At 34.3% G+C, this 13358-nt stretch overlaps 1 protein-coding gene across 7 annotated transcripts in view; it reads left to right on the forward strand.

Annotated features, from left to right (window-relative positions):
* Window positions 1–357: 357 nt before the first annotated feature.
* SOS4 (pfkB-like carbohydrate kinase family protein) overlaps window positions 358–13358 on the forward strand; it is a 106680-nt gene continuing 93679 nt past the window's right edge. For 2 of the 7 annotated variants that reach the window (XM_089812880.1, XM_089812886.1), the window contains exons 1-6: window positions 358–507; window positions 590–689; window positions 2661–2798; window positions 2903–3014; window positions 3319–3402; window positions 3585–3658. In XM_089812880.1, the coding sequence (XP_089669006.1) occupies window positions 437–507; window positions 590–689; window positions 2661–2798; window positions 2903–3014; window positions 3319–3402; window positions 3585–3658 (579 nt within the window). In that variant the 5' untranslated portion in view covers window positions 358–436. The remainder of the gene's footprint in view (window positions 508–589; window positions 690–2660; window positions 2799–2902; window positions 3015–3318; window positions 3403–3584; window positions 3659–13358) is intronic. The other 5 variants (XM_089812882.1, XM_089812883.1, XM_089812881.1 and 2 more) reach the window with 4 other exon arrangements.

The following is a 13358-nucleotide window of genomic DNA, read 5'->3' on the forward strand; positions in this document are numbered from 1 at the left end:
ATATAAACACAAAATATTTAAACAAAAATACAAAGTCTAACAAGGCGTTCCCCATTTTACACCGAAAAAAAAAAAAACTATTGACAAGACTCAGAAAAAACGAATATAAACACAAAATATTTAAACAAAAATACAAAGTCAACAAAGGCCTTCCCCATTTTACACCCATAATGGTGAACGTCAATTTTGTTTGGCGATAAAATTTCTTTCTCAACTTTGGTAGGATCTCATGTCCACTGAGGAACAATATCCCATTCTTCTTCTTATTTAGCCACCTGCCAATTTCTCCCAAAGTCCTGGTCGTGCGTGGGTCCCACAGGCCGCGAATCTGGTCCATGTCCTTTCAAATTTCTCATTTTGTACAGCAAGATTTTATCAACACGGAAAGTCTTTGTACTTTGAATAGATTTCCAATAGTTGTTAGAAGCGTAAGCTGATGCAGTCGTCGTCCAGGTTTAACACTCTTTCCGCAAAGGCAGCAACAGGAGTCTTGCGTCCTATTACAAGGTAAACTCTCCTCGCCATTGTAACTTTTAGCAGAGTAATCCCTCCGTTCTCCTCAATCTCTTATATTGCTTCTGTCTCGCAGATTTAGCAGATTTAGGTTGCAGTTCAAAATGTCTCTTTTGTGTAATTCTCTATCTAAAGGCACAGGACGTGTCCTAAGCATTCAGTCTCACACTGTGCAGGTACATCATTTATATTTTAAAAATATATCCAGTGCTCACTAGGGTTCATTTTGTTTTTTTATTGATAGCTTGCACTTTTGGAGGCATATTGTTTCATCAGTTGTATTTCATTGGATCATGTATGTGATATTAGTGTTTATAGGTTCATTTGTGTTCTTTTTCAATCCGGGGTTTGGAAATTTCAAGGACGTGTTTTCATGACACTGATCTAAACTCCTTTAGTTAATAAAATATCTGCCGACTTTCTCTTTGGAGCATGGAGATTGTAGTGGTAAATACTTTCCAATTTGCTGCTTTTCCGTCTTTGGCCGTTTTTGGTTTTGTTTAATATATTTGCCAAATTGATTATCAGGATTCGTTTTGACTTCTCCGAAACAGTTTTTTGACATTATGTGCAACATAGATAATCTTCATCTAACTGAACGCTACTTTTGATTTATGCTATCTGGATAAATTCTAATTGAAATTGATTAACCAAGAATTCTGATCTGAGGAAACAGAGCAATAATTCTAGACTATTGATACTTTGAGAGCTCAAGACTGAAAACCATTTGCCAAGACTTTTGATAGTGACGAAATAGAACAACTTTTTTAGATCATTGCTATTGAGAATGTAGATTGAAAATGAATATCCAAGATTGCTGATCTCGAAAAAACAGAGCAATTCTATTTGAGTTTTTCTAATTTCAGATTTAGATTGAAATTGATTACCCAAGATTTTTAATCTTTTGGAAACAGAACAATTCTTTTAACTTTATTGCTAACTTGAGAGTTTAGGGACTAGAGTTGAAAATGATAAGTAGGGGTTTCTGACTTTGAGGAAACAGAAGGATATGTTTTTAATTATTGTTAGTTTGGGAGTTCTAAATAGGAAATGCCCATCCAAAGTTTTTGAGCTTGGGAAAATATAACAATATTCTTAGTTTATTCCTGTTTTGAAATTGAAAATAACAAGCCAGGTTGTCCAACCTCGAGGACACAGGAATAATTTTGAGACTTTTTGTTAATTTGAGAGTTCAAGATCAAAAATGATTGGATAAGATTTTTGATATTGTTGAAAGAGAGCAACATTTTTAGATTATTCCTAATTTGAGAATTTAAATTGAAAATGATTATCCTAGAATTCTTATCTCACGAAAACAAAGAAATACCTATTGAGTATATTGAATGTCAGTATTAAATTGAAAATGATTTTCTAAGATTTCTAATCTTGAGGAAACAGAACAATTTTTTTTAGGTTATTGCTAACTCGAGAGTTTAAAGTTGAAAATTATTAGTCATGATTTCTGATCTTGAGGAAACAGAAGAATGTTCTTTGATTATTGCTCTTTGGGAAGTTTAAAATAGGAAATGTTTAGTCAAGATCTTTTGATCTTGGGGAAATACAACAATATTTATGCAATTTTCCTGATTTGAAAATATAAAATTAAAAGTATCAGGCCAGGATTTGTGAACTCAAAAAAATGTACCTTTTCTCAAAACCATCCCTACCTTGGACACTTATGGGTGAGGCACCTCGTATTGCACCCTCTTGTCCATTCCCCCTCTTGATAACATTACATTGTTTGTTAGTTTCCTTTAGTGGACAATATGTTTGTATTTAGTGAAGAAGAGAATCAATCCAAAAAAGCTGGATTATAATGGCTGTCAAATTGGTTCAAACATTTAATATTAAATAATTAATTGCACAATTTGTCTTTTGAGATCTTCACCAGCTCCATGTTCATTGAGTTTTACTTTTAGTGTGACTTCCATTTGATGAGAAACAAATTCTCTATCTCTTTGAGTTTAAACTCTACACCATGAATCCTTACCATTTGGCCTTTGGTGGTGTGCTCTAATGAAAAGTCAAAGGGATACTCCCTCGAAACTATAAAGACTAAATGTTGTTTTACTTAAATTTAGAACCATATCAAGATTAGTATTGTTCATTTCAGTTCCAATTTTACTTACTGTTTAATCATGAAATAGGGATATGTTGGAAATAAAGCTGCTGTTTTTCCTCTGCAACTTCTTGGGTTTGATGTGGACCCTATCAATTCAGTCCAGTTCTCCAATCACACAGGCAAGCTACAGAAGACTTCCTTTTTTGTCCAATCAACTTCAGAGGTTCAACGCTTAATGTAGCAATAGGATTTTCACATGCTTTTAGGAATTTGAAGTTTTAACAGAGGATTAGGCTTACAGACTGAAGGAGCAGAACGGGCTTGTAGGGTGCAGGATATCCGACGGTTCGAGGGCAGGTACTGGATGGAGAGCAACTCTGGACTTTGATAGAAGGTCTTGAAGCAAATGATCTTCTGTTTTATACACATCTATTAACAGGTGCAACTTGCATATCCTGAGCTTTGTCCGAAGGTTGTTGAATTTGAAACGTGATGAATATTTTGCTTAATGTGAAACATCTTGCGTTTTTCTTTTGTAACACGCATGAAAGATTCTAGCTTTTAGTTTGAATATTATGTCAGGAATTAGCAAGAGAACTGTCTGGGAAAGAAGATATCTTATTTCACTTGTCTAATTTATATGGAGTATTGTATTCTTACAATTTTTTTGTATAGTTTTTATCCAAGCATTGTATAATATTTAAAGTGTATAAGTTACAAGTTCCCTTACTTGGGCTTTCCAGGTTATATTGGTTCTGTTTCGTTCTTGGATACAATCTTGCAGGTTGTTCAGAAGTTGCGTACTGTTAATCCAGACCTGATATATGGTAAATCATATTTGTACTTCATTTACTGTGAGGAATCACAGTGTTGCAAACTGCAGATATTGTATTATTTTTAAGTTTGCTTAATGTGGATAATCATACCTTATTTTCCTACCCATTCACACTTGTATTAGTCCAGATTTCTAGTCAGAATTGTGATGTTTACATATGGATGTGTTTACCAGTATGTGATCCAGTTATGGGTGATGAGGGCAAGCTTTACATTCCTCTAGAGCTCGTCTCTGTTTATCGTGAAAAGGTAAGCCTATGGAATGTAGTAAATTTGATACGGTTCAGAGTTAAATGCCAAGGCTGTAATTTTCTAATGCAAAACCTTGTTGGATTCTACATTTAAACTTGTGGGATCAATTGCAAAATGCTCTTTGTATGTAATAACCTGGTCTGTCCAATTGTTTGTTATAAATAAGATCACGGCTACTGATACAAACATTATTCTCTTATTTATGTCATTAAATTTTTAACATATGTTTTAGAATAATAATTAAAGTATTGAAACTATTCAGCCTTCTAATTTTACAAGTCTTGAGAGTTTTTTTCTCTTTAAATAATTCAAAATGAGATTGTGTTTTGGTAAATCAAATGCTGAACTTATTATGATCCTACCTAGTTGGGCCCCTAGATCACATGTTGTGGGTGTTAGATGCTTACAATTTTTGTATTTATCCAATAAAACATTAATGTGCGGCATTACATGGGTTGCATTGTATTGGATCCATATCAGGTACAAGTATGTGGTACCTTCAGATCCCTAATTAATGTGTTCCATGAGATTTTTGAGATGGGGATGGTGGGATGTGTGATGTGTCTTATGAATGGAACTTTTCGAGACTACAGGGGAGAACAATATAACAATTATACATAGAAGGAAAAAATTACAATTTTAGCTTTACATAACCTCAAGATTTAAGTAAATTTTTTCACATAAAACTGCAATTAGTGTTTGTTGATGATGTATTGCGACAGTTCTCAACACAGAATAAAATAACAAGTACTCTATCTTCATTTGAAAATGCTAAACAGTATGACAATGTGTGATCAAATAAGGCAACCCCAAGGTTTACACTCTGAATTAGCTATAACTTAGTTGAAATGATGTGGTATGCTGGTTCTTACAAAGGGACTTACACTATTTTTCTTGGAATTTATCAGTTCTTCTCCCTCGAAGCAGCTGGAACTTGAATCGATTTGAACTTCAAATAAAAAGGATAAAGGTTAGAGAAATCTAATCTATTTCTAGCATCTAAGGGCAATGATCAACGGATGATGCTTAGATAAATGGATTCCTTATGGAACTACTTTCTACTTAACCAGAGATTTCTCAAAATGCCATAAATAGAGTGCAAACTCCTAAGGTAGTGAAAGATTTTCATTTTGTAAATAATCCATCCACATACACAGTACTGGCACAATCCAAATGAATATCCACAATTAAATTATGTCCAAAATGAGGTTCAAACTAGCCATACACAACAATTTGCAATCAACAAACTACAAATGGTATGAACAAAGGAATTTATCAAATATCTTCACATTTCTCCATCAAAATCAATTAACTTTAACTAAAACTTTGTGAAGTTGAAACCACACAAAATCTTGAAATTAGACACAAAGATCCAGCATATCTTCAATGGAAAATGTATATTAATGCCAGCATAATCTTGATTCTTGACAACAATTTATGATCTCCTCTTACTGTTACTTCTGATCCATGACACATTCCTCACAAACGAGAAGGCCAAGCCTTTTATAGACCTCTCAGTTATAATGAAGGGCCCAAATTCGATTTGTAATCAACCACTAAGATATATGGAGAAACCCTTAATAGGTTAGTCACAAACACTGCTTACAAACATTTAATGCCATCGAATGAGATGATTGCAAATCATTAAGTGCATATCCTTTCAAGGATGAAGCAATGAGAAATTAATTACAACAATACATGAAATGCCTTTTACATGTCCATTTGACACAACTTGATTGATTGGAGATGAATGGTTTCTTCATCTTTTTTCAATTCCACTTCACCACCATCATAAATAAGTCTTTGCATTTCTAGCAATATCTTTTGATAGTCAACACCATTTAATCTTTGATCGGTTGTGATATTTCATATTCCCAATTCGCTTCATTTTCATGAGTTTTCTTCTTCACGTTATCCTGATATCTTGACCTTCTTGTAGTAATTGGGTTGTTCATTTGGATCTTGGATTTCCAAAAGAAATTTTAAGCCTGGGATAGCATTTTTCATTTGTAGAATGCGCCTCCTTGTACATCTCAAATTCATTACACTTTTTTTCATCCTTCGCTATCCTCAATATCTTGGTGTCTTTTTGATATCCTCCCCATTTTAGAATCCCTCATATGCATATTGATTCTTTTTTGCATCATGTTGATATTCTTGTTATCTTGAAACCTTCTCTATGTGGATTCTTGGGTTTGCTCAAGTTCTTGTTGAAATTCACCCCTTCATTTGTTTCAATTTTGGACCTTTCTTAAGAATCTTGTCCTTGATTTACCTTAAGGTTTTCATGTTCTATCTCAAAATTCCTTATTTTGTTTAAGAATTTTTCACATTTATTCAACAATTCCTTTTGAAATTAAGGTTTTTCCATCTCAAAATTCCTTTTAAAATTCATCTTGCTTCCTCTAGGAATTTTAAGGGGATTAAGTAGAGCATTTACTCCACAAGAACATGGATAAAATCACCTTAAATCCTTTTATTTTCTCATTTCAATCATAGGATTTTTTAATTTTGACTATAGGGGAAAAGACCCAATAGCCGCCTAGGCTAACTTCGTGCACCTAGAACTTGTAAATCGTAAGTCGGATTTTTCTATTTTTCGGTATACCTTCGTAGGTGAGTGAATTGTCAAGGTTTCATCTTTTGGGTAGTCACAGATCTCTCTGTAGGGTTTGTGGAGTGCAAAGTGGTCTGAAAGTGCCTTTTTAAAATGTTCGCTTGATACTTGCTATGTTTTGCACCAATAGTCGCCCACTCAAAATTGTTAGTACTTGTGGCTAAATGTCTTAGTATTCTTTATGAAATGTCCCAATAGTGGTGCACAAATGAGCCAATCACCAACCAAAAAAGCTAAAAGATGATTGATCTATTAGTACATGTTTGATTGGCTCTTAGTGCATGTGTTTTTGTTTTTGGGCTGTAATTGGAGGGTATCTATGACAAAAACAATAATGTTTATTGGATCCCCTATTGGTAATGGGGTCTTTCCCCCAATTGCTTAAGAATTCCACATCCAATCTTTGTTTTTCTTTACCTTTCATAGTTTAGGCTTTCAATTTCATCCTTCTCCTAGGGTGGGGTTGAGAGGGTAAGCTTGAAATGAAGATGGAGTTGACCACAAAAGAGAAGGTAAGTTAGAAATCCTCAAGCTTTGTTCATTTTGTTCACTCGATCTTACTTGAATCCTTTGCATTTTTTGACTAAGGATTTGGAATTTCCACTTATTTTTCGTAGCAACTTGGCCTTTGGTTTCCACTTATCATTTTTCAAATTTCACCTCCAAGACCTTGGTTCTCAACCCTAACAAGACTTGAGCATCATTTGTGAACTTGATGACATTTGACAACTTTACACACCGGATTTTTCACAACTTCACCCTTAATTTCCAACTTTGGCAAACATAACTTTTCAACTTTATACTTCTCTCATGAATTGATCAAACCTCCCGAACTAGCAAGATGCTACAACCTTCTCGATTGTTGGGAGACTAAGAGACCAAATACTAAAGCTAAGACAAAACTAACAAAAACCTATGACAAACTAAGCTAGCAAGCAAAAAAAAGAGGGGGCCCCCATTTGCAATGAGGCGTGTGTGTTTTAGTGTTTACAACACAACAATAGTGCCAATTTGATAAAAGATGTTCTCGAACATGTCAAAGATAAAAAACTCATTCAACCCTTAGAACCTCTAGATAATTCCTTCCAACTATTAAATTTACTCAAACGGGAAGAGAAGTCACTAATTGGATCAAAACACTTTGTCTTTGATTACCCAAGTGTGTACAGATGCATTCACTCCTTCTCAAAAGACCATTGACTCCTAGAATCCATTGTGACAAGTTACGCGAGTTTTCTTACTTCTAAAGCATTCTGGATATTCCCTCGCTGTTAGTCAGGTATCCATAGCCTCAACGAGGTTATCCCTGTAATTCCCACAAACTCTGCTGTACTGCCAGCTGTGCATCCATAACTGTGATAGAGATATTTCTTTTCTCACATTTTTTGCATTTTTGCTCATAAGCAATGAAGCCCATAAAGGTTTCAAAATTACAGTGGCACTGAAGTAAGATTTAAGATTTTTCACTAGCCATGACTTTTGCTAATAAACCTCAATGACTTAGAGCAATTTTATTAATTATATGTGTTAAATACAGCAATCAAAAATTTTGGTATCAAGATACAATGGATGATTCCCTTCCAAATCGAGGACAAATCCTAACGAAATGATAAAGTCGGAGAAGAACAACCTCGAATTCTAAACCACTTCGTGAATAACTATCCAAGAAATGAATTTGGATCATAAGGTTGGAATTGTGCCAATGTATACTGGGTATAACATCTTTCTCACCAATCGAGATCCTACAAATCTAAACTAAACTAAGAAACAACTACAGTAAAACAAACTAATGATTAAAATCAAATGAATCTAGGAAAACCCAAACCAAACTAAAACTTCTTGAGCCAAACGACTCAACGCAAACCTACTCTAACTATGTACAAAACATTTTGGCTAACAAGACTCAAAAGGCCTAAATGTATACATTACTTAACATGAAAGGTTCAATAGTTACAAGGCATCAGTCACAGTTCAAAATCTTGCAAATTTATCCTTTTTTTCTAAGATTTTTTTTACCACTTTACATTCATATTCACGGAAAATATCTTGCAAAATAAATAGTTGAGGCAATTCATTAGGTCCATGATCTCTCCATACACTCCCTAGATTTCCATAATCAAATTGAACTTATAGGACCTTTTTGTCTTTCTCCAGTAGATTCTTTTCCTTAAAGGTTTGCCTTGTTAACCCCTCTCTTGATGATACTCTCAGATGTTACACAGTTGTGGCCAGTTTTCTGTTAGGTGTTGTTGAGAATTAGAGTTTTTGATTCATCAAATGATCATCAACAGAAAATGATAATGGTGGACAGTGTGTATGCTGAAATATCCTTTAGATGCCAAAATTGCGCTTTGTACCCTTCATTAGCATCCGGATACATCAATCTGCAATGACAGTTCTACTTGGATAAGGGTAACCACATGCTAAGTGCCCAAGAGCTGGGTACGCTGAAATATCATAGCCAGTTCTATGGCAAAATTGTTTTCAAGCTCCTTCAAATACATGACAGCAATACAAATATAAACGATATTCAGAATGTTAATGCCCAGATTGCACAATAGATAACTTCAATGTATTTTCTATAATATATGAATTCCATCAATTTTGCATGAAAAATAGAGCAGTATTATGACCCTTCAATGCATTCTACAGTTTGGAGATCTGGAAGGAAAGATCATACTGGTTTTCTTGACAAAAGCACTTCCAGGTGCCGCTAGATTATGTTACCAGATTTGATTCTCAAATGTAATTACAGCAGTTCTGGTCTGAGTGCAATTATCATCCAAGCTTAGTTACAGAATTTTTAATAGTCAATGTCTTTGATGCTTGACATTAATCGCTTGCTCTGGCCTGTCAGAGACAAAGGCAAAGATGGATTGCTCGCTCTCTTGGACTGCTGATCCTCCTGCAATATCCTCCTGTGACCTATGACCTCGCCTTTGTAATCTGTGATCAGAGAGTTATTGGTATTCATGCTTACTGAAGATGCTTAATTGCAATGAAAGGCCAGTGTAGGGTGGTCGTCCTACCTGGCAGTGTCCATGGGATTTCATCCCAGCACTTGGGGTGCTCAGAGGCAATTTCAAATTGACAAGCATAACTCCTTTTCCTTGAGCTTGCCATAAATAGGCTTTTTGATTTAGCTAACCGAACCAAGTCAACTCAAAATAAAAACATAAATAAAATTAATCTTTAGTCAGCCAAGGCTGACACCCGCAAAAATTAAGTTTTGATTTAATAAATATTATTATAGATAATGTATGTCAATTTAATTAATATATGAGAAGCAAATAAAGAGGGGTGCTATAAAGTACTGCACAGCTGGTTTTACCAGTCCTGTCAATTCTTTGGGCTCATTACATATGCAGCGACATCTAAGTCTAGTTAACAAAATGTTAGGAAGGGATATAGTGATCAGGCCATGTGAAGGTGCAGGTATTTACAAGAATGAGACATGTGAAGATGAGAGATCACGATGAGAAGTGACTCTGATCCATTTTGGCTATATAACCCTTTTTAGTATTGAAAGTTTAGCTTTAGTCGAATAATATTGAGCATTTGAATGTGTTATCTTTGTCTTACACACACACACACACACACACACACACACACACGTATACATATGAAATATGCATACGTATATATGTACAGATATGTATACATATAGTTTAGACGGATATGGTTCAGAGCAAGCATATTACTGCTGTTATCGATTCACATCGGGTTCTGTCATTTGACTGCATTGAATTATTTCCAGAATTATCCATCATCTCCGATCAGGGATCGGGTCTTACTTGTATTGCCTTCGATAAGCATGAAGATCATTATTGAACATATCTTCAGGCATGATTAAACCATTGTATGTTTATGGTTAACAAAACATTAGTTTATGACCACCTAGGGTGGCCATTGTTCTCATTGGTGGACAAGGCAATATGAAAGACATAACGTACTTGCAGTCCTAGGATTAATAAAGAAACATTGCAGATTACAAAATACATTCCTGTCAACATTTGACATTGTAGTCACAACATATCAGAAACATATTTGAAGGTATCTACCTTTCACATTCAAGATACACAAGTAAGTAAAAGTCTGATATAAATCTGTTATTATTTCTATCAAGGATCCTATAAAATTAACATGGTATCAGAGCCATACCGATAAGAAATTTTATTTAGAACTTATATAAAATTTATATTTTATTCAGACTTTACCATTTTTTTAAATTCTTCAAAAATGGTTAACCACGTAAGGTTAGAGGATAGATTGGAAGGGGCTTCAAACTTTTCTTCATGGAAGATTCATGTCATGATAATCCTAAGAGAAATATAATTAGCAGAATATGTAGAAACAAATAAAACTATTTGAGAAAATGATCCAGAAAAAACAACGTGGAAAAGGCACAACAAGAAAGCTATGAAAATAATTATAGACCCTGTTAAAGATCATATTCTTCCGTCTATTTCTAGCCTTTCTACAACATTTGAAATGTTTTCCACTATCAAGAATACATGTGAAATTAATAATACTAGCAGGTTGCTGACATCAAAACAAGATTTTTTGTACATAAAAATGAATAGTGGGGAAACTATTACTTCCTATTTTCTAGGAATCTTTGAACTAAAAGATTAGCTTGCCACAATTGGAAGTCAAGTTGATGATAAAGAACTTACCATGATTGCCATGAGGGGACTTCCTCTATCTTGGGAAACTTTTATTTGAGGACTAAGCTCTTGACTTGAGCTTCCAAAAGTTGAATTACTCAAGAATGAATGCACTCAAGAGGAATCAAGATTAGTCTCAAGGGGGATAAGCCTAAATCAAGAGGGAGACATTCATGCACTTAAAGCAAGTTTCAATAGGAAAGGAAAATTCAATCGAAATAAGAGAGAATCCAACAAACCTTATAAGAAAAGAGATTGGTCAAAAGTGAGATGTTTTAAATGCAACAAAATTGGTCACTCTCATAATGTCTGCCCTAAAGTAAAAGAATTCAAGCTACTCTAGCAGAAATAAAAGAAGAAAAGGAGGAAGTAGAAGAAAATCATGCATTTTATCTAGCACTCTCCAGTGAGTTAAACTCAAACAAAAACACTTGGATCATAGATAGTGGAGCATCTTGAAACATAATAAGTTTTAGAGACAAAATTGAAAACTTTTCAGAATGCCACTTAGAAGAGGTAACCATCGGGGATAACTCCACACATCTAATTAAAGGTATTGGGTCTTGCTCTATTCAACTAGATTCTGACATTTCTCTTCAACTCAACAATGTTTTATATGTACTTGGAATTAAAAGAAATCTAGTTTCTATATCTAGCCTTTCTAATCAAGGATACAAAATTGCTTTTCAAGAAGACAGAGTTCTATCTTGGCCTAAAAATACTAACATCAAGAAAGCTATCACTATTGGTGTTAGAGATGGCAGTTTATATAAACTTTGTAATCAACAAAATTTTACACTAAGTCATGAAATCTCAGAGTCTACAGAAATATGGCATAGGAGACTAAGTCACCTACATTTCCAAGCATTATCTACAAAGGGAAAAATTGTCAAAGGATTACCTAATCTAAAATTAGATCACTTTGGTGTCTGCAAAGGCTGTGCCCTAGGTAAAAATATCAAGAAAACCTTTTCCAAAAGTGTTCATAAATCCAAAGCAATTCTTGAACTCATTCACTCTGACCTATGTGGCCCTATGTCTATACCCTCTCTAAATGCATGCATCTATTATGTAATCTTTATTGATGACTATTTTAGAAGAACTTGGATCTATTTCCTAAAACAAAAGGAATCTAGTGAAGTACTCTCAAAATTCAAAGAATTCAAAGCTCTAGCAGAAAATCAGTCAGGATAGAAAATCAAAACTTTAGGATTAGATAATGGAGGAGAGTATATCTCTGAAATTTTTAAAGATTTTTGCATTACTGTTGGGATTAAGAGGGAGTTTTCTGTACCTTACAATCCTTAATAGAATGGAGTTGTAGAATGCAAGAATAGATTAATTGTTGAATCAAAGAAAGCTATGATGCATGATCAAAACCTTCATACTTTATTCTGGGCTGAAGCATCTAACACTGCTGTATACATTCAAAATCGATGTCCGCAAGCAGTCTTAGACAATACCACTCTAGAAGAGGTATTTACAGGCATCAAACCAAATGTAAGTCACCTAAGGATATTTGGGTGTCCAGTCTATGTACACATTCCTAAAGAAAAGAGAACAAAGCTAGAACCATTCGGAAAGAAAGGAATTCTCACCGGGTATAGTGAAAACTCAAAAGGCTATAGGGTCTATATCCCAGGTCAAAGAACAATTGAATTTAGCAGGGATGTTAAATTTGAAGATGTTGCCTTCAACATTTCTAAAAATAATGATGAGATATTCATAGAACCTACAATTGAGACAAATGAAGATCATCTGATAGAGAATGAGAGGGAGAATGACACTTCATCTCCTATACCTACTTCTGATGATGTTGAAAATAACAACAATAAAAGAGACCACTTTAGGCCAGAAAATTCATAGAAGAAAATCATATGGAACATGATGAAGTATTTAAAGAAAGCAAGAAAACAAGAACTCAGTCTTGTTATGTTGCATTAGTAACAAAACTTATCAAATCAGAACCTTCTAATACTAAAGAAGCCTTATCAAGTCAACCTTGGAAGGAAGTCATGATTGAAGAATACAATTCAATATTAAAAAATGATGTATGGGACATTGTACTTAGACTTAAAAAGAAATCAGTAGTTTCTTCCAAATGGCTATACAAGATCAAGCATGCACTTAATGGCAGCATTGAGAAATACAAAGCTAGATTTGTAACACGAGGTTTCTCACAGAAGGAAGGTATCGATTATGAGGAAAATTTTGCTCCAGTTGCTAGGTATACATTAGTTAGAACCATCTTGGCTATTGCAGCATTTAAAGGATGGAAAGTCCATCAAATGGATGTTAAGACAACTTTTCTAAATGGTGAAATTGAAGAAGTGTATATTGAACAACTTGAAGGGTTTATTGCTCACAACAAGAATACTCATGTATGCAAGTTAAGGAAAGCACTATATGGGCT

This window comes from Cupressus sempervirens, chromosome 2, assembly GCF_028749045.1.
Source record: "Cupressus sempervirens isolate cs-2001-9-10 chromosome 2, ASM2874904v1, whole genome shotgun sequence".
Lineage (NCBI taxonomy): Eukaryota > Viridiplantae > Streptophyta > Pinopsida > Cupressales > Cupressaceae > Cupressus > Cupressus sempervirens.